The sequence below is a fragment of the Limulus polyphemus genome, unplaced genomic scaffold (genome assembly GCF_000517525.1).
Source record: "Limulus polyphemus unplaced genomic scaffold, Limulus_polyphemus-2.1.2 Scaffold408, whole genome shotgun sequence".
Taxonomy (NCBI): domain Eukaryota; kingdom Metazoa; phylum Arthropoda; class Merostomata; order Xiphosura; family Limulidae; genus Limulus; species Limulus polyphemus.
Window position 1 is genome coordinate 362,742 of NW_013666018.1, and position 21,837 is coordinate 384,578.

Here is a 21,837-nt window from a genome sequence, read left to right on the forward strand (position 1 = left end):
AACAGGCTCTACCTGTTTGGGAGGAACTGGGGACAAAGGCTGGCCCATGTAATGCTTGATCTACAGGCAGGTAAATGCGGATAAATCCACCATAGAGTCACTCGCACCTGAGGCCTGAGAAAGAACGCTAGTTGCTAGTGACCCCCGAAGTGGTAACATGAACTTCAAAATTCATTGTGAAGAGACCACCAAATTCGAGTGGTGAATTTAAAAAAATAATGTGACTGCAACTAACTGATAAAAGTTTTTAAAGTGAAGATACTGTCTGACTGAAAACTCAATAAATTAAAGAAAACCACTTTGTGAGGAAACTTGAGATGAACGTGAATCATTAAACAAACAAGAGGAACATCCGAACACAAGCATTGCCAAACAAGAAGTTATAGTTTGGTAGATGACTATAGAGGGAATCACGTGCGTCACATGAGCATGTCATACTCTAATTGGTGTAGAGGTGATGCAAGATGATTTCCATGAGAGACACATGGGAATATTACAATTCCAATAGGAGGAGCAGAAGATTTGTGGCATGCATAAAGAAAAAGTTCGCATAAAGAGGGTAGCACCAAATGGAAATAGCTAATTTTGTGAGAGGAGGTAATTACCGTATCAGAAATAATTATTTGTTTTTTTTAACTTTTTTGGTATAGGTATTCTTAAACACGCTTACTGCTTGAACTTAAGTTGAGAAAAATATATGCAAGATAATTACAATGTTTTCTTCTCCAATTTCTTGTGAGACAAGAGATATAATAGGATTTATTTATTTTTCTCTTTCAGAAATTTTTCTTTAGATGAGTTTGAGGAAGAGCATTCTCTGCTAGTAAATTCTCAGCAAGGCCAGCACAACAGTGATATTCTTGTTACAAGTTAAACTGAAATCAGTGGCTTTCACAAGCTTAATTCACTCTCCTCAAACAAAACAATGAAAATGTAAACCAACGTACAATGGAATTTAGTTCTAGAATACAGTTTCTGGAGTTCTACAAAATGCAAATGCAAAAAATTGTTCTATTGATAATGTGTTTTACATACAGTTTTGTGAGATAAGGATCATCTTTTCAATTAGTCACTGCCTCTGAATGCATCAATATAAGTCATAAAAAGTGTGGAATGTACCAAGCAGTAAAGTTAGAAAGGCTGTGTCTATACCAGTGGTTCCCAAACTTTTTTCACTGACAACACCCTAATCCACTTACTTTTACTTTACATCACACCCCTGCTGCCACATGTAATATTTTTTTGTAGTTTTCTTCATGTTCTTATTATTTTTTTTCATCTGGTGAAAAATTCATGACACCCCAGCAACTTGCCACAACACACAATTTGGAAAACACTGGCTTATAGATAGTCAGAATACTTCAAAAAGAATATATTTTGTTTCCTCATGTTGCTAGCTACATTCAAATTGACCAGTAAGCCAACATCCACCTGTGGATGTATGAAGATGTACTACAAATTCCACTTGTTCTGTTCATTAATTGATGTCATAGCTTGCTGAAAAAAAAGCTATTATTGTGTTATTAAGAAGTCTACTTCATTTCCATATTACACTTGTAAAAAAACAAAGAATCAACTATGACTTGAAGCAAAATAAAACCTCAGGTACTCTATAAATTGAAGCTTTACTGATATGATATTAATAGTACAAACTGAAACAAAAGGATAAATACTAAAAGATTTATGAAGATACAAAGAAATAGATTGTGACAAAACAAATTATTGTTTTATGTGCACACTGATTTTTTAACATAGATTTCTATATCTTTTAGGTCACACTGAAATTCTGATTCTAACTGAAGGAGTTGTATAATTATGATGCAACAAACCCACTAATAAAATATATATATTACATGAACACATAATACTCGAATATTTCTGCTAGCCAGTCTTCAGCCATTATATTAGCTCTCTAGATCTGAATGGAGTCAATTTGACTCCCTTTGTAACCACATAATCATGAAACTATACATTTTACAACTCTGAATGTACTGAGTGTATCTCAATGCAATTTGGCAAGCTTTTAATAAAAATAACAAATCTTTTGTACATAAAATATTTTACTAAGGATTTGCCTGTGAATTTACAAAACTTTTACTGAGTCAGTCTGAATGAAAGGTGATTTCTATGCTAAGAATAAAGATACTTCTTTCACCTTACAGTTTTCTTATTTCATTTCCATTACCTTTAGAACCCGCTAAATGAATATCAGGTTTTCCAGTACAGATTTATATTTTACTCAGTTATTTTGTCTATCGTAACGCTAAAAGTATAAAATCAGCTATGAAAATGAAAAGTTGAAAAATGTGAAATAAATCTATATTACCCTTTTTTCTTTCTAGAGTAACTGCATATTGTAACAAACTATTATGAGCTATTTATTCTTACAGTCAAAAATAATAGACTTTTTAAATCTGGATTCATTTAGTTTCATTGCTGTATAACTGCACTTAGGAAAATCTCAGAATGTGCTGAAAGCAATTTATCACAGCCAGACAGCTTTGTGTAAACAAACAATCAAACTACAATTAAGCCACGTGATGAGTGTGTGATAGGGTGTTGAGTATCACAATAATTTTTTTTATAACCTAAGTAAGTTTCTAATTTTTAATTTGAGTTACTTTTATATCAATGAATAATATATATACGTAAAAAACAGGAAATTTAGTACTTACATCTAGACTAAGGGATTTTGACATTGACAGACTAAGCACTCTATCACTTCTTTTTTGTAATGATGTTGATAGTCTAAAATATTATTCATTTTTATTTCAAATATGCATTTGAAGACAAAAAACATTATCTCGAACTAAGAATAAAATTTAACTGGTTTTTCTAACTAATTATATAAACAGCTTAAAAAATTCTGTTAGCTGGTGGATCAGAATAACATAAAGAAAAATAATGAAACTGAGGCTAAATAGTTCCTATGCTGGAGCCAAATGAACAAGCCTTCTAATGAATCTTGTAAAGAATAACACGCTATTTATATTAGTTATACATAATCCAATAGCAAACATCAGAAAGAATTAGACATTTTTTGAAAGACAGGATGAGATGAGAGAGGCATGGCATGTTAGCTTGACTATTTTTCTTTATATCTCAGTAAAGCAAGAATGTTAGAGGTTATACATTTACATTATGGTTTAGTAATATCTATAGTATGTGTGTAATTGGTGACACACTCAGAAGATCATATAGGGGTAAAAAGAAAACCTAAAATGGGTAATTTAGAGCAAAGAAGTGCCACCTAATACATCAAAGTGAAGACAGAAAATTTATATAAATATTTGCTTTTTAAAATTAAAAAAATAAAACTTACATAATATCAAAAGTTTAATTATAAATTATGTTTTGATGACATGTTTATTGACATATATTGATAATAAAGTTGCTTCATTAAAAGTAGTGACAAGTTCACTTTGATCCATTCATATCCTACAAAAACCACATTTAACATTTTTCAGCCCATAAACGAAACAACCCTGGTTATTTCAAAATATGAGTAACATGAACTTTCTTAGTAAGTTTGTCACAATCTGAGAGTTCATCAAGAATATCAAGAGATATCTTGAAGATACAACACTGCAACCACTCAATGTATATGGTTGCATGTTCTTTTAAACGTCACAGAAGTATTTGTCACTGTTGTAGCCTTCATTAAAAATACATTTAGTTCAGTTTCTATTAAACTGTTACTTTTCCTACTTTCTTTTTAAATGGACTAGAAATAGCCAATATATCTAACAAGTCGTTGTTCATATTCACAGTGTAAATAAGTAATTCAAGTTACAGTAGTAAATGTTTTTCTTTTTCAATGAAGATGCAACACTGGTTGCTTCAGTAACCTGTAAACTCCTTTGGATCTAATTTACATATTTGTACTTTTTTTGCAAAATGATCCATGCATGCTTTTTCCATTGAAGGAAATTCCTTTAACCGTATGGGATTTAACCTAATCTAGAAAAACCACCGATGCCAATTTTAGTATGCTATTCATAATATCAAACATCAAGATAAAGACATTGTCCATGACTGAAAAGTATCTGAAAAAAGATCATTCTTGGGTCTCCTATTACATTTATAACAAAACTCAGGCTAAATAATAGTCAATACCACTAAAATATAGGTTTTAAGGGTTCATTGGTCAGTAAAATAAAGGTTTTTATAGGTTTTATATCTAGCTTCTTAGGTAAGCAACCAATTTTCCAGCCTGAACCACCCCAAAGAATCATGATATTAATTGGACAAAAACACGTTTCTTATGTTTTTCCAAAGAATACTTATGAATTTATTATGCTTTTATTATAAGTTTTATTTACCATTAGAGTGTATAACTTTATTTTTTTCTTAAGTTCTGTTTTTAATATATTTGTTAAGAAAACATTAAAACAAAAGTATCTGTGTGTGGGTCAGGTTGATTGACAAAATAGGTTTTTATATGTTCACTGGGATGCTTGCATTCTAATAACTTACCTGACAAAGTTTGAGTAAATATATCTCAAGAGCTCCCAAGGCAAAAACTCATGGTTGTAGTGCCTAAATAATACTTACAAAATCTACTTATAATCCAACTTACATGTAACCAAAAGCCACCTTCCATAACTTTTCCAAACTTGGTCCTTTCAAAAAAACATTTACCCTTTGTTAACTTGTCGTCTCTGTAATGATATAACTTATCTATATTCAATAAGCTCACACCTTGAAGCAATTATGGAGATAAAAACTTATAAAAAATTACACTATTTTATTTTCTTTATGCAGAATTTTGGTTGTGTGCTGCAACCTTTTTTACATTCAACTGGAATATTATCATTATATTCTTCATACCTACAATAACCCCATACACATGGGTGAGGGTCAAAGTGAATAAGCTATGACCTCTTACAAAGTGCTGTGTTTGATGTCAGAATTATCAACTATTCATTTTACACTAAATTGCTAATTTAGCAAAAGTTTGTGGTAGAGTAAGTATCAGATACATCATACAGAGAAACTGTAGATATGTATTTTGGATGTTTTAGAAGTTAGGTAAATACAATATCCATACTATATGATGGACAAAGGTATCTTTATTCTTCACATGAACATCATCTTGCACTCTGACTCGTCAGACAGATGACGTCAGTTCACAGCCATATCTTGAGTAAAAAATACCTTTGTAATTTATCTCAGTTTCTGTGTACAACAGACTCATATATTTTCTAAAAGCTTGCCACATTTTAAGTAGATACACATAGCAAATTTGTAATTATAGTTAATATTTTTTCTCCAATATAGGGTTGGTCTAATGGATTGAGCCCATGCACATTGGGTTACTGAGACAGTATGTTATCTCACGATACTCTTTGAAAGCATCTCTACGAAAACCTAAGAAAACTGTTTATCATTGTTATTGTACTGTTTCTAATTCACAAAACAGCAGATCCAAAATTAAGATTAGCAGCTTGAAATTAAAAACTCTAAAAGTTATTTATTTACAGGCTTAAACCAGACTCATATTAACTGCTTCAAAACTGTGTGGCATGCAGCAAAGAACAATCAAAATTAGAGCTGAATGAAGATAAAGTTTGATACAAGGTTGGGAAGTGGAAAATCGAGCCTTAGCAGGATGACAGTGGTAAAAATACCTATAGTCATTTAAATATGCATAAATGCTGATAAGTTCTTGTAAGTTATATACACGTACTTGTTTTTACATGGTGTCGGAAATTGCTTGGACAGTGCTGAGCTGACATCCCTTTATAACTGGATAACGTGAAACAGCTATTTTTTCTATACTATTGTAATAAAAAATACACAACTGCACAAATCACAATAACCTCGTTGTTGATAATTATAAATAAAGGGTACAATAATGGCATGAAACACCCAGCTCAAACGCAATATTTCTTTAAAACTAATACTGACAAATGATTATGAGTTGCTAGTCTGAAGGCACGTTAAAATTATAGGCCTTAATTTTAATTATTTTACAACTGTCAAGATGACACTTTTTCTTAGCACATCTTTTTCTGGTTTGTAAATGTCAACCAACAGTCACATACACACATATATACACAATTTCCTGAAAATCTGGAAATTCTGTGAACAGGTCAGATTCTGTGGAAAGATGTTGCTAATTAAGGTTCTGAATCTTACTCCCTTCTAAGATTCTCCAAACGGGCTTGTAAGTCTGCGTCTGCATCAGCTATTGCAGTAGCAGCAGGCTTCTCCTTTTGTGATGCTGCTGCTATTGAAGTTGATGCTTCTGGCAATCCCGTCAGTTGATCTGTTAACTGTAGTCCAAGTTCATCCAACACCTGTGTAACAACTGCATCACTGTTGGGATGGATAGTATAAGAAAATACAATGTATTTTACATAAGAAATCAAATACTTATAAATAATAAAAACAATGTTCACTTAAATAATCAGTATGGTAACCAAATAGTATGATTGCAAATTTTAGATACTAATTAATAGCCAGACAGAAAGTCCTGCTTTAATAAATAAATGTAAAAAACTTTATAATTTAAGGAATTATCCTGTAATTTAAAACTTATTTATTAACGAAGACACAGAGTATACTATCTATGGTCACAAAATTTAAACAGGTTAACTAGGCATCACCAGGTAGTTGTTGTACTCAATTATATCAGGTTAACCTGGTGAAATGCTGTAACCATAGATAGTATACTCTGTGTATCCAATTATAAATAAGTTTTTAAGGAAAAAACTTTGAAATCATGAGTGATTCAGCACGCTTTTGTTTTATATATAACTTTTAAAATCAAGTTGGACTCCTTGACACAAAGAATTTATCACACAAATGCCAAAAGGGCACATATTCCCATGATGTGTTTACAGGCTCTAGATAACCATCTATCTGTTTCAAAATGAACTTAAGTTGCTGATCTACAAGACCAGTAACCTGGCAGTTTTACTGGTCCATGACTAAACTCAGAGGTCTGCAGTGTGGAAGATATATATATATACCGTACTGCAATGCTACAGGTTTGATCACCTACAAAAATGGTATACTTGTGCGTCAAAAAGAAGCTTTCAGCACTTTTAATATGTTATTAACATTAATCTATTTTTTAATAAAACTGACTTTGAAAATAGCATAAGTAGTACTTTCACATTAACTTTATTGGGTAAAAAGTAATCCATGCATTCTTGTTTATAAAGACATGCTAAGAATAATATTTAAAATTTTGTATCATCTATTACTTCATCAATAGGGGGCACTACACAAACTATATAAGGGATGTTGGAATATAACTAGACTGTCAATGACTTAATAATTGTTTTAATCTTCTGAAAAAAACAACTACCATATTATTCTTAGGCTCGAATCAATATTTCAACAAACTGCTTAATATTAAGCAGTCAATTTCAATTGGGATCAATCAAAGTTTTCACTTTTTTATTATACATAAGCTTACATGATATATTCATAATTAAAAAAAACATGTAGGATCATAATAGTACATTAATCATAATTTAAGAGAATCAAGAGTTTTTGGAAGACAACTCTGAATAAGGAGGGTTTACCTTATAAAAAAGATCTCAGCTTTCTTAATTTGTGACTTATGATAAATGTATTTTTCAGTTACTACAATATAAGAACTGACGATTGACTATTATTTCAAAGCCTACATACTACCAATCACAACAGTAAAAGAGACTATGATGGAACAAGTTGTGTCTTTGCATTATTTTTATACTGTTTTTAGGGATATGTTTGTCTAAATTAATAAAATGGAAATATATGAAAGGAAATATTCACCAAATCAGCCAACAATCAAAAGTGCACATAAAAATGTCTTCCCCACCCACTCCTGTACTTGATCATTAACAATAGTTAAAAAAGTGAAAACATAATAAAATGCCACAAAACCACTATGTTGTCTCAAAAAAATAAATCACAATATATATATTCTAATAGAACTTTCTATCATTGCTTATATTTGTGTTTATGGCATTTCTGAAAAAAAAAAAAATTCTAATTTACCTTTCTTCTTCATCTTCTTCTTCACCCATAGCATCATCAATTGCATCATTCATCATTTCTTCTTTCATGTCCATTACTTCAGACTGTTTTTCAAATTCTTGCATAATTTTCTGAATTTGTGGAAGTTTAAGCTTAAGGAAAAAAAGTTAAACATGAACATTCTTACAATGAGAAAGAGGAAAAGTTAGTACATAGCAGATAGATGAAAACAATACACTCATTTAATTATTTTATTCCTGTTGTTCCAAACAACAGTTGTCAATCCAGTTCTGTTTGTGGTGATGGCAAGCATTGGACCTGGAGATGGGGGCAGAGCAATGCTTTTATTTTAATTTTTTTGTTACATACTATATTTTTGTGCAAATTAAACATGCACATACAAATAAATAAAAACTTATTTTATGGACAGGATAACATACTTTTCATCCATTGTAACTTGAGAATTTGTGTATCTGTGTAAATGGCACATTTAGTTTACAGACAAATATTAACAATTCTTAGATTAGAACAAAAAAATTTTTTTTTAAAAAAAGTTGGTATTAAATATAAGAAATCATACCTTATAATTTCAATGAAAAAATTATAGAAATGTAGAACCATATCATTACATTCTCACAGAGATGAATATATAGAAAAATAAAAATTAAATTTTCTTTTGTTCATTGGTTTACAGAAATCCATTAGAAAAAAAATGTAATATTACAGGGTTAAATCATTATATCTAAACTTACATCATCAGAAGTTAACATTTTCTTACGCTGAAAATATATTTCTGATAGGTACTTACCTCCCCTCACCCAAAGCTATCTTGACCTTGGTTTGCCCTCTAAGTATTCACTAAATCTGAATACTTCTATGATGCTCACTGTGGAGATGGGATGTTTCTGTAAGACCACCGGCCACTTATCTGGTAGTGTGTATATATTTATATATATTTTTTTGTTATAACAGTATTATATATAAACAACTGTCACTCATGGATTTCATGGGTGAGAAGAATCAATACTGTTTCAGAAATGAACATTTTCTTACAGTGAAAATGTATTTCTGACAGGTACTTACCTCCTCTTACCCACTTCCCACCGTTCCTCCCCACTGATATGCTGGTGTGTCTAGTTTGTACTTGCCAATTCTTGAAAGTGAGGATTGTGCTAGAATAGTAGCGGGTGTTACCTGCAGTAGTATAGATGGTGCAGTATGATTTGTGGATAGTAGTCACATTATCAGCACATCTTCTTAAATGGCATGAAAATGAAGGGGTATAAAAGACTGGTGCACTGTTAGCGATAAAATTTTTAACAATGCATGAAATATGATGAAAATCAACTGAATAACATAAAAACTAATAAAATGTTAACTTACCCCAGTCAAAAGCAAACAGGAGTGTGTAGAATCACCATAAGAGGAACACGATACCCGACTGAGGAAGACACAGTCTGGTCGTGCAGATAATGTGCAACAAATGTATTGGGAGTTGTCCACATACCACCTTGAATCATCTCCTTCAAAGGTCAGCAGATCTGAGCAGCTAAAGACATAGTTAAAAGATGTATATGGTGTGATGAAACATTGTGCAGCCATTGACCTTCCATGGACAAATCAGAATAAGCCAGTCATATGAGTTGATTACCCCAGCCAATAAGGGTAATAGGTGATAGATCTCAGGAAACAGAGGGATTCCATGGAAAAAATAAAAAAAAGGGAACCATGAAAGGAGGTTGTACAAGACATATAACAACACAGAAGTAATGGGACAAAGCAGATGATCTGAACACGAACATGAGTGTACGTGGGAAATAGAAGGTAAGAAAATAGAAGAAAAGGCAAAACAACCTTCATGGGCAGCAGATGTCTCAGGAAGGAAGGCCTGATTCGGATAAACAACAACATAAGAGGAATGGTAAAGGGTGTGGGAAACATTAATGGCATAATTAGCAGAATGACAATGACCACAAGCCAGGAGTAGAAGGAAATAGGTCTTAAGGGAAAGATGGTACAAGGAGCTCATAACAATAGGTTCAAAGGGAATGAAGAACAACATTGAGATCCCAATCTGGAAGAAAAAAATAGCAGGAAGGACAAACTAGACAAAAGGAACAGAAAAGGAGGGAAGTAATTAGGGAGGCAAAAGCTGTATGGAAACAAGAGAAATGGAAGGTGGTCGACAGGGAAGCCCTATAACTAGCAACAGTTGATACAGACAAATCCTGATCAAACAACCAGATAAAGAACTGAAACAGATGAGGAAAAGAAGGACGGGAAGGATGGAAGCCATGGAAAATGGACCACCATCTGAAGGTAGACCAATATCTCTGGTACACAGAAACACGTTTGATTGTGGTTGTCAGAGATACAGCCTTGATAGAGGTAAGGGCAGGGGCTCCAGTAAGAGCCAGGGCAGAGGGAACCAAATCTAAACCAGCCAATGCGTATCAACTAGCAGAACATAAGAAGAAGTGGTCTGGATGAGGAAAATGTCCCTGGAGATTAGTCTGATGGGGGGGGGAGTAGGCATATAGATGAAGGCCGCTCTAATCCTGACTGAATGCATCCACCCCAGAGCTGATGAGTGTGGAACAGGAGGCCAAATAGAAGGAAGTTTGGCATTCCAGTGAGTGGCAAAGGCATCTGTATGTGGCATTCCTAGGTGAAGATGAAGGGACCACTCTGTAGAGAGAACTTGGTTAGGATGAGACAAGCAATCGGCCACCAGATTCATAATCCCAGAAACATGATACACTAAGATCGTCATGTTGTAGTTGTGGGCCCAGTACAGGAGGTTGAGTGTCTGAAAACACAGAAACCTGGACATGGTTCCCCCATATTTGGTGATATAGCTGATGACAGTGGAATGAACCAAAACAACCCACCCCTGCAGGGAGGAAATGATACTGAGCCTGATAAACAGTCAAAAGTTCTAGAAGGTTGATATGGAAAGTAGTCTCCTTGAATGACCACTGACCAGAAATCTCCTGGGAATTGAGGTAAGCCCTCAATCCACCAAGGAAGCATCTATAAAACAGATGAGACTTGGGACAAGAAGGAGGAATGGCAACCTCCACCATGGTCAGTTCTCGGTCAAGCCACCAAAGCAAGGTTGGCCCTGATCCTGGGGGGGGGGGGTAAGCTAAAGAATACTGGTCCATCAACCGAGGGGGACAAGGCATACTCACATCCAAAAGCAATGGATCAGCAAAACACTGAGTACAAAATAGGATGTTGGGTAAGGGAGGAATAACATAATAATCCGAATGAGGTTCTTCACCGAACAAAGAAAGCAAGGAATCGAGAGCTAAAGTTGAAACATTTAAAATTTAATACGTCTGATCAATAAGTTGTAGGAAAGGCGAGGTTGGTAAACTCTCCTGACTGTCAGCATTATGTGACTGACCAAAAAAGTCAGGGTCGGAAAAATAGTCCAAATTGTCTTCATCCTGATGAAAGTCTTCCTCAGTAGTATGTTCAGGGGGAAAGGGAGAATTAACCTACAGCTGAGCAAAAACATCCAACTCCTTGTGAATTACAGCTTGAACTTCCTTGGCAGATATTGTCAACCTGCCATGCTGGGGACTAGTGACATCACTATCTTCAATATTGATGGGAACTTCATCATCTGCGATAGTAAAATTTAAATTCATATTTCAAAGTAGAATTCAAGAAACAAAAACTAAATTATATTTTGAAAACAAACATGAAAGTCGAAAAGTTAAGTTTAAAACTGGTGAAAGGGGTATAAAAGACTGGTGTGTTGTTAGCAATAAAATTTTTAGTAATGCTTAGAGGGCAAACCAAGATCAAGATAGCTTTGGGTGAGAATAGATAGTATCGTTTCAGAATTCAAAATATGTTTGTTTAAAATATCATCTGCTCATTTAGTTATATTAAAACAGTATAAATATATAAAATGTGTATCAAACTTGTACATATAGCCTGGATTATCATCTTGATATATAGTGTTTTCTTATACCAGAAATAGTTAAATTAATACCACTCTTATTTTTTAACTGATCCCTCAATAAAACAAAGTAATTCCTTTTTTTACATAAATAATGTGACCTAAAACATAAATAAATATATTATAATGTAGGATTTAATTTTTCATTTTAAAATTTATTCACTATTACAAAGTAAATCAATATTAACTAAATATGAAAACAATAAAAACTGTATCTGTAAAAAACAGTTCATGATTACCTGGTTATTCATGTTTTGCATAGCTTTTGTAACTCCTTTCATAGCTTGGGCCATAGCATTTTGAGATCGTAGAGTTTGAATTTTAAGTGCTACAGCTTGTATATTTGCTCGCATCAAAATAAATTTTTTGACATATCTTCTTGTCCGCACTAGGTCTTTAGCCATAATTTTTACTGCATCCTTAGATAGAAAAAATTTATCATTTAGGAAAATAATCATTAAAAGATACCATAAACAACCACTAGAAACAAAATAAACTTCTTGAACAAATCAAACAACTCAAGCAAAATATAAAATTAGTCTGGGCATAATTAAATTCCCAATTTTAAACCAAGTATTATGTTAGAAATAATAACAGGAAGCTAAAGATATTTTTGAAGTTATCCAGTCAAAAACAATAATCATTATAGCAAGAAATACCTCAGTCCCAAGATTCTGGTACAGAAATCAATCTGGTTGGTGTGATTTTGATGGATAAAAAAAATCCTTTTCAATCCAGACTTAGAAATTAAACAAATGTTAATCATGAAATAAAGAGCTTCCCAAACCGTGTATGTTGATATTTATAATTTTTATTTTTCTTAATATGTTGATTTCATATAAAGCGAGAAAAAGGACTCTGCTGTCCCAAATAGCTACTAAATATTGAGAAAAAAAACGATTACTGTTAGAAGTTAAAAATAAAATGAAAATATGATATTTAGCAAAAATTCAAAAATATTATATTGACTATACAATGTAGTGATTATTATTTAAAAAGAGATGCTTAGAATTATGTATGCATGATTTAAGTTGCATAATGGTAATAGGTAGACCTTTTATGGTGAAAATAAATATTTGTGGGTAAGATTTTTACCTTGAATTAGAATAAATGGAAAATTGTATATTTTATGCTTTGTTTTTCATGAAAAAGCTTTTCTTTTATTAATAGTATGAAAAAGAACATGACAAATTAAAAAAAAATACACAGGAGCGTAACATCCATCTGAAACATGGATAAATTATCAAAAATACTAGTATTCTTGGAGTAATTTGTGTTTTACATAAGTTAAGTTACTAAATCTTCCATCAACACTTCTTTGTACTGCAGACATATTTAACTTCTTAACCATACCATATCAAAAGATAAAATTTTAATGATTCTTTTCTAGTGTACACCAGTAATAAAGATGCTAAAATGCCCTTTCCTAGTAAGCCTGAAAACCACATCATGTTTTTCTATATGTGCTCAACCACTAACCAATCAGAGCTTTCCACACTACCTAACCACTTATTTTATCTTGGTACAAGAATGGTAACATGCCAATCAAAACATAAAAATGGTCAGTTCAAAGTGAGGGGGGGAGGAGTAACATCCAAAAAATCCTGCTTTTGCACTATTACATAAGACATGCAAAACAATGAAAGAGAACATTTGATCTAGCATGATAAAAAAATAACAAAAGATGTAAATTAGGACAAAGAGAAAGGAAATTTGTATTCAAAACCAGTAAAACCAAAGCCAGAGAGTTAAAAGAAAATTTACAAGAATAATGGTGAAAGGTAAGGTGTATTCATAAAGTATAAGTACAGGAGGTTTGGCACAAGTAAATGCTATCACACAAAAATTGAACTTTGTGCAACAGGATTAAAAATTGTAGCATACAAATAAATATGTAATACTTCCTCACAAACAAATCCATTTCCAAATTAAAGTAATTACATAATAAGAAGTAACTAATACTAAGCACAAAACTATATGCAGTTTGAGATAAAATTTTTACTATTTGGAATTTTAAATTTTTTTTGTTTTCAGGATATGTAAACCTCTGTGGAAACTATCTGAGAAGGAAAATAATTCAGTGGTGTGGTAAGGAGTTGCAAAGTGGGGGGTGCTTGGCTAGACATGCAGATTTGACAGTGAAAGTTTGAAAGTATAAGGAGCCCCTAAAAGCAGCTCCCATACTGCCAAAGGCAGCTCAATCTAGGGAAGGGGTCTGCCCCCCCCCCCCCAGAAAATTAATATAGTAATATAATTTACAGTTGCTATATAAGTCAAATATTCAAAAGTGGGGAGTTCTGACATCTCTGTAACTGTAAAACTACAGTTATGTTCACTTTTTTACTATGTGATGTATATTGCACATGATTCTATACTGAATAAGTGGTTATCCATAGAATAGATATAAGTTTATCTTGGAACATTTAGGTAAATTCATTATTACAAAAGAAACTAAACTTCAAACTATCATCAAGTGGTGTTAAGAATATTCTTTGTAAATCCTTAATCTGTCTATGAATTAAAAAGGATGTGAAAATAACACCATTTGACTATCTTTTGCCATCTTCTTGATATCAGCAATGAGTTTCTTTTCCTGCTGTTCCATTTTTGCCCTTTCTCTGTCCAAGTCCCTCATAGCCTTGTTCAGAGCTCTTTGATTCTGTCTAAGCAATTCTTCTGGAGTCTTCCGATGACCAAATAACCATTCAAGTGGCATGTTTCTTTTCATACAGAACAAAAATCAAAGTAAATACATAAATCTTTCATTTAAATATTTCTGACATTATAAGTGTGACTTTTTAAGAAATAGCCTTGCTACTATAAAGATGGAGTTCCATTTACTTTAAGAAATAAAATATTTAACGAAGAAATGTATTACACACACATCATAGAGTTACCTACCAGCATGCATCTGATCCTTGTCTTGCATTGTCTCTAAAATGAAATCAGGACCATTCTTATCCTGTTTTGAGTTTTCTTTACAAGGTATACATGCTAATTAAGTATTTTATTGAGTTTTTATCCAAACTAAATAAGAACAATTTCAAAACATTATTCTATATAATTGGATTTGTAAGCATGAACAATACTGTTAAAAGTATCTGGAGAGACGACCAAAAATATATTTTTCACTCTCACTGCCACAATCAGTGGAGAACCCACAAGCATATCCTTTCTTTCAGGCCTGAGCTGCTAATGTACTTTTGTGTTGTTGACAATAACATGTTTTTTGCTCTCAAAACACATATTGCAAACCTGAGATTATTCACTGTACATATTCAAGCAGTTTCTTTTTTACTTACAGTAGTATTTTCTTTAATGTTAGCTCTATCTCTCATAAGCATTATTTGGGATCATGTAAAAATCTTGATATCTATACTGTTTACATAAATGATGAATAACCATAGCCCCAAGCCTTTGGGGACCCTCACTGGTTACCTTCACTTCATCATAAAATGCTCTTACTTGCAATACAATTGTATTCTGCTAATAAGAAGTAACCCAATTGCTATCATCCCATTTATATTGTAAGAATTATTAATTGCATACACATCTGAGAAAAAAGGAGAAAGAATACACAAGAATACCCCAAAACATAAATCTAACCAAATTACTAAAACATACAAAAGAATCAAAGAGAGAAAAGGCACCATGGCTCATCAAGGTCACATCCTCAAAAAAATAATAAAAGGATTAAGAATAATCTTAAACTTTAGAGCAGGATTTTGATATTATGAAAATAACTGAAACATAGTTATATGTATACAATTTTGAAGACAATATTTGAAATACAGGGTTACAGGTTGTTTAATAGGGATAGAATACTAAAATGAAGGGAGAGGAGTGGCTTCATGCATAAAATGTGTTATATGCTGTTGAATTTGAGTATATATATATAAAGAAAATAGCAAAGAGGTTCAATCTATTTTCGTTTGTTGTAGTAGATATAGGAGGACAAGACTTTTACTTAGAATTTATCACAGACAATAAAATGAAATTAATGAAAACCTTAAAAGTGAAAGTATGGGGGATTTTAATTTGAAACATAAAGACTGGGAAAGTTTAGACTAAACCAAGAGCAAGACAGGTCTTTTACTCTTAATATAGTAGCATAATGTGTTTGAAAAGAAATGGTTTTTCTTTCACCAATTTGTCAGGGATCATACTCGGAACAATGCTAGTTTAGATTTATTGGTAGCTTCCAATATCAACATGGTTGAGAGGGTGGAGATCAAGGAACTTCTGGGTGATCACTGCTTAATTAGGTTCGATGTTTTATTACATATGGAGATCAAGAATAACAGAATTTTGAAGACAAATTTGAAAAAAGCTAATTTTGACATGATGCAAAAAGAGCTATCTATTATAGATTAGGCAAGTGAATTATTTGGAGATACTGATCAAATGTGCAAATTTTTTTAAATATTCAAGATAGTTTTGTTCTTCAAAAACAAAAAAATGTGACTGCAAGTAAAAGACCAGGTTGAATCCCAAACATTATAAGGTTAAAATTAATGAAAAGCATTATAATAGGTTTAAATTGACTGCTATGATGGAAGACTTAAAGAATTACAGAAGATCAACAGTTTGTCAAACAAGACATTAGGCATTTGAAAGGGTATATAAAATAGATTGGCTGAAAATATAAAAACAGTAACTATTTCTTGAAATAAATTAAGGGTAAGCAAAATGTTAGGATGAAAGTAGGTCGTTTAAGAGACTTTGAAGGAAGGATAATTTCTGAGTATTATAAGAAGGTTGGGTTACTAAACTACATTTCTTCAGTTTTACTAATAAATATTTAAGAAATATTCCTCATCCTGAATTTGCTAGATAGAAACATGATCAAACAAATAATAACATCAAATAACGAGTATGTTAAGAAACAAATTGGGAAGTTTTAAGAATGATAAAGCCCCTGGACCAGGAAATATTTCCCTAAATGTTGAAGTCTTTGTTGACTAATGGACTACTTCAGGGATCAGTGCTTTGGCTTTTGTTTTTTATTAACAATAATGATATTGATAGGGGCATACTTATTAAAGTTTGCATATGACAACAAACTTCTGTAGATTTCTAATTATATTGAGGATGCTGGAGTATCAAAGATTTACTTGGATCACTAAATAAGTAAGACAAATATCTGACAATGAAACTATATTGAACTATAGTATATGTGAGATAATGCATTTGGGTTATCATAATTTGGATAACATATTTATGGATTTAATATAGATAGAATGACTATAAAGAAAAGGGCCTTGACATAGTAGGGTATGAATCACTCAAGCAATGATGGCAGTATTTTGGTGCTAGTAATAAAACTAATAACATTTTAAGGTGTATTTATACACATGGGTGCCCGCAGGAAGGGGCGTCACTTGACCCCCCCTGGGTTTTCAAAAAGAAAAAATATTACTAGATATGTAAAACTATTCTTCTTTGTTATTGGAATATCATAAGGTATTTGTAATTACAGGGGTATTAACAGTAGTATGACTGGTATCTACATTATTTTTATTTCTTGTTGATACAGTTATTTAGAAGATATTTTAATTGAATTATAGTTTTATATTTATTCACCCCATGCCAGAAAAATGTCAACTTCCAGTCTTCCATAGAAGAAAACTATTTCAATTTCACAATTTTTTCAAACTTGAGTTACTTGACCCCCCCTAATTTTTTTTTTTCTGTGGGCACCCTTGTTTATACACATACTGAAATTAAAGAGGTAATTATTTCTATACAAATCACTAATAGGCCTTACCACTTTGAATATGTACAATTATGGTCTACTTATCCAAGGAGCTTAAGAAGGATATTGATATTAATCTATTATTATTGTTAACTTATTGGTAAAGGTTTAGAGGATTGCATAGTTTATTTATTAGTCTAACGCTACTCTTACTCTCTGACTTCAGTGTTAGTACTAGTAGAACCTCTACTACTGTACCAGAGAAGAGAAAATCTACAGACTGTAGTATTAAACTTTTACTTTAGTGTTGTAAAATTTACTACTGTCACTATCAGTATTGTAATTTACTTAATTAATGTGTAAATATGATAGTGTACTTACTAAGCTATAGTATAATTGACTAGTAAAAGAAACTGGTGATGTTGCTAACGATTAAATACACTGTATATACTAATATTTGCTAATTTAATTTTCAAACTTAAGTTTAATTTGTGAACTAACGTTATATCATCCAGATTAAAAAAAAACATTCACTGATTCTGTACAAGTCGCTTAAAGTACGAAATTCAGAAAAGAAGAGGAAACTAGAGTGCGCTTTAAAATCATCTCTCACGTCATTTCTCAAAATTAGTGAGAGTTTACGAGATGAAGTTGAGTTCGCCATTTTACTGTTTGATGTTGTACGTTGTTTGAACTTAACGTCTTAAGTCGTGATGATAGAATTTTTTTTAATTAAATAAGTGAAAACGCGTCATCAGATCTTTGAAGTATATCCACTAATTTCAAGTAATCCCCTTTAAGGTAATTAGGGTTATATCTATGCATTTATTTAACAAAGGTTGGGTTGTTTATCGTTCTCTATTACAAATTAGGCTTAGCACAAAGTTAACGTTTAGCGTAACGGTTAACATTGATTAAGCCTAAGGTAATAGTTATGTTATTAGTATATCCTGTATATCTAGAACTTAGCTTAATCATTAATGTGCTGGTCTGAATTTTAAATGGCTAATTTTACGTGAGAAAAGTAACATGAAAAAGGCAATACAGTACTGTTATTATTAGTGATATTACTTGTACTACTGCTACTGCCAAGTACTTGAAGTTGAAGTAGTCGTACAACTAATAACTTATATTGAGAATTCTGAGATGATTAAGAATAACAGTGGCAAGAAACGACCTTTTACAGTACTTATTAATATGATTCGTAGTCAGAGTTTAACTTTAGTTCACAACTTAAAAAGCATGCTTTCTCCAAACCAATTAGTTATTCTCAGATTATACTAGTTACATTGCAATTTGCAGGTAACAGTATACACACTGCCACAGTGTGAAAGACTGAAACTGAAAATCTAACTTAAGACTAAGTAGCATTACTTCAATACTTGGTGAATAGTGCTGTTGGATGTTCTACCCATTTGTCATTTTCTAATAAGAAGGAAAATGTATCTTCTCTCCAAAAATAGTGGTAAAATGCTATCCAAGTCAAATCTTATCCAACAAATTAAAATAATTATTCTTAGCCAAGTAGTTTGAAATATTTAGTTTATGTAAAAAATAAAAGGAACAGGCTTGTCAAAGATCTTGGCAAGTTGCTAACTGAGAAGAACACTTTTGAGATCGTATTATGATATTCTGTAACACTAACAGTATAATCTTCCAGAATCTTATAATATCAGGAAAACATACAAGATTCTACTAAGATCCTTCAAGATGTTATAGGATCTTGATAAAGATCTCTGTAAAATTTTGAAATTATCTTAGTAAGATTTTATTAAGCTTCTTATAATATTGTTTAAGGATGTGTAAAATATTGTAGGATTCTTGAAAAGTTTTTTAAAATTTGGGATTTTCTAACAATTGCTATAATATTGGTGGACTTTTTTTTTTTTACGTTATTTGATTTATTTAATAGTTAATAGTAGAGTACGGTGTAGTCCTTGTAATAACTTCAGTTTGTTATTCCATTGAGTCTTAAATTCATTAAGTCGGCCTGGGATTCAATCACATCCATGTTAGTTGTATTACAAACTAATTTCATGAGCTTCATAGGAGAAACAAAACAGTTTAAAAGTTTAATCCTCTAAATCCAGGCTTGTCTCTTCTATGTGTGTCACAACATTTCACAGAATATCAATTCAGAATTTAATTAAACAACTTTATCATCAATGTATATCAACAAAACTATTATCAGAGTGTAGTTTATAATTCAAATTTTTTATATTATCTAGATTTAATTTATTAATTTCAAAAAAATTCTAAGCCTTCCTTTATTTCTGGTTTATCGGCATTCTGAATTCTCATCTTTTAATTTGTATAAATTCAATATTATAGCAATAACACTGTTTGACTTTTCCTAGATATAATCTGTAAACAATTCCAAGGTCCATTGTACTTGTTCAGTGTGCTAACTTCTCCCTGAAATGAGAAATTATTTCCTCATCACATGACAGAAACCTCACCCATCTATACTTATCTTTAAAAGCAGTTTTCAAAACCACTTGCTCTTAGTTGAAGCACATTTATAACCAACAAGCTGAAATACCCATCAACTGAAAGGGAATGTTTAAACTTAATTAAAACAATGTAAGTTTAACAGCAATCATATTTTTCAAAGTAATAACTTGAACATAAACTTTACCTCAAAATTTTAAAATTATAACAAAGCTTCTTAATAAACAACATTTGCAGTTTGCTTTCCATCTACTAACAAATAAAGACTTTGAGGTGATCTCACCCTTGAACACCCACATCTCATTGAAAATGAGAAAAACATGGTTTTTTAAGAAATAGTCCAGCAATTTTCATACTTTGACCATGAATCCCTTTAGAATATTCAACATTGTCTAAGTATCAACCTGCCAAGATTGTTTGAGACTGACTAGATAGGCTGGGAGTAATTAACCAACAGACTTTACAAAATAGAAATAGGGTTAAGATTCAATTTTGACCTCCCTTGGTATGTTCCCGATAGTTCATAGTGTTTACATATAAATTTGAGTTGAGATTAACACAATATGCTCGGAGGAGTTAGGGTGCAAACAAACACACATTTCGTCTTTATATATATATAAATAGAACGTGGTAGATGTTCATTCGCAAACATGCGAGAAAACTGTTTAAAAGTTGTTTGTCAACGAGCACATCTGTCTAAAAAGACCTAACAATATTCAATAGGGAAGTAGTAAGTGATAAGGTTTCTGCAAATAGAAGAACGTGTTTCTAAAACTAATTCAACTAAGGGAAATACCTATATGTTGTATACTTAAGGAAATACATGAAATGTATACTAAAAATGTAAAGAGAATATTTCTTTATCACGTCAACGTTTGTTTTTGTTCAAGTAAGAAACACCCTTATTAAAAAGCATGTTTCCCAAACATTTTTCATCGTGACAGATGAAACACTAGGCACCATATAGGTTTATTATGTTTTCATAAGAATTAAACTTGCTATAATATATTTATACATTAGTATTTCAGATATCTTTTATTTTTATTTGTGTGTGTGTGTGTGTGGTCAGACTGTCTCACTGTTAGCGATTAACCTGGTGTGAATTAGGAGAATTACTTCATTTGACCTCAAACATCTGTTTTCTTTTAAATGTTCACGTTAATTCCAATGTTACTTCTTACTTTTGTTGTTTAAAATCGTTCTTTATTCGTCTAAAACGCACCAAGGAACAGCTTAGGAAACGCAAATACTCAGTAGAGATTACCCAATCGCATTGCAGGAAAAGGCTAACGAGCAAATACTTTGTAGAGATTATCCAATCATAAGGCATGTACCTTTTACCCACAAAAGTATTAGTTAGTAATTATTTTATTTTAGCTCATAAGTAGTTTAAATGCATTTGAGGTAACTTATTTTATGATGATATGTTTTTTTCAGTACCAGTCATGTGAATTATTAACTAAACTTGAACGACTTCATTGTGCAGTTTGTTTTTTTATCAACATGTAATGTATAATATTTATCTTTGATTATTTTATGTTTATTAATTTTCAATTACGACATTTTCTAGAGAAAACTAAACCGATAACTTTAACACAACAGGAAAGTAATTTACATAAATTCAGGTTTCTGTAGCCAGACGAACTATAAGAGTATAGAAACAAGGCAGCATCATAACATGTTCTACACATCAAAAAACAGCAACCCGAAATTGTATTAAAATTCAGAAAAGTAATTT

The 21,837-nt window shown here is 31.7% G+C and overlaps 2 protein-coding genes across 4 annotated transcripts in view; one reads left to right on the plus strand and one right to left on the minus strand.

Moving 5' to 3' along the window:
* Positions 1-2,617: 2,617 nt before the first annotated feature.
* Positions 2,618-18,247, minus strand: LOC106458045 (charged multivesicular body protein 2a-like). Of its 3 annotated transcripts, XM_022384176.1 has the most exons (6): positions 18,030-18,247; positions 14,855-14,887; positions 14,496-14,673; positions 12,193-12,372; positions 7,999-8,129; positions 2,618-6,321 (listed from the first exon to the last, which is right to left on the minus strand). In XM_022384176.1, exons 3-6 carry the CDS (start codon positions 14,667-14,669, stop codon positions 6,138-6,140), a joined length of 669 nt encoding a protein of 222 aa, XP_022239884.1. In that variant the 5' UTR covers positions 14,670-14,673; positions 14,855-14,887; positions 18,030-18,247; the 3' UTR covers positions 2,618-6,137. The 3 variants fall into 3 exon arrangements, with proteins under 3 accessions (XP_022239884.1, XP_013772951.1, XP_022239885.1); XM_013917497.2 differs by lacking the exon at positions 14,855-14,887; XM_022384177.1 differs by lacking the exons at positions 14,855-14,887; positions 18,030-18,247 and adding an exon at positions 17,721-17,966.
* A 33-nt stretch (positions 18,248-18,280) lies between these two features.
* Positions 18,281-21,837, plus strand: part of LOC106458040 (serine/threonine-protein phosphatase 6 regulatory subunit 3-like) — an 81,577-nt gene continuing 78,020 nt past the window's right edge. Inside the window, 1 exon segment of the mRNA XM_022384178.1 lies at positions 18,281-18,449. The gene's annotated coding sequence lies outside the window, so the exon portion shown is untranslated.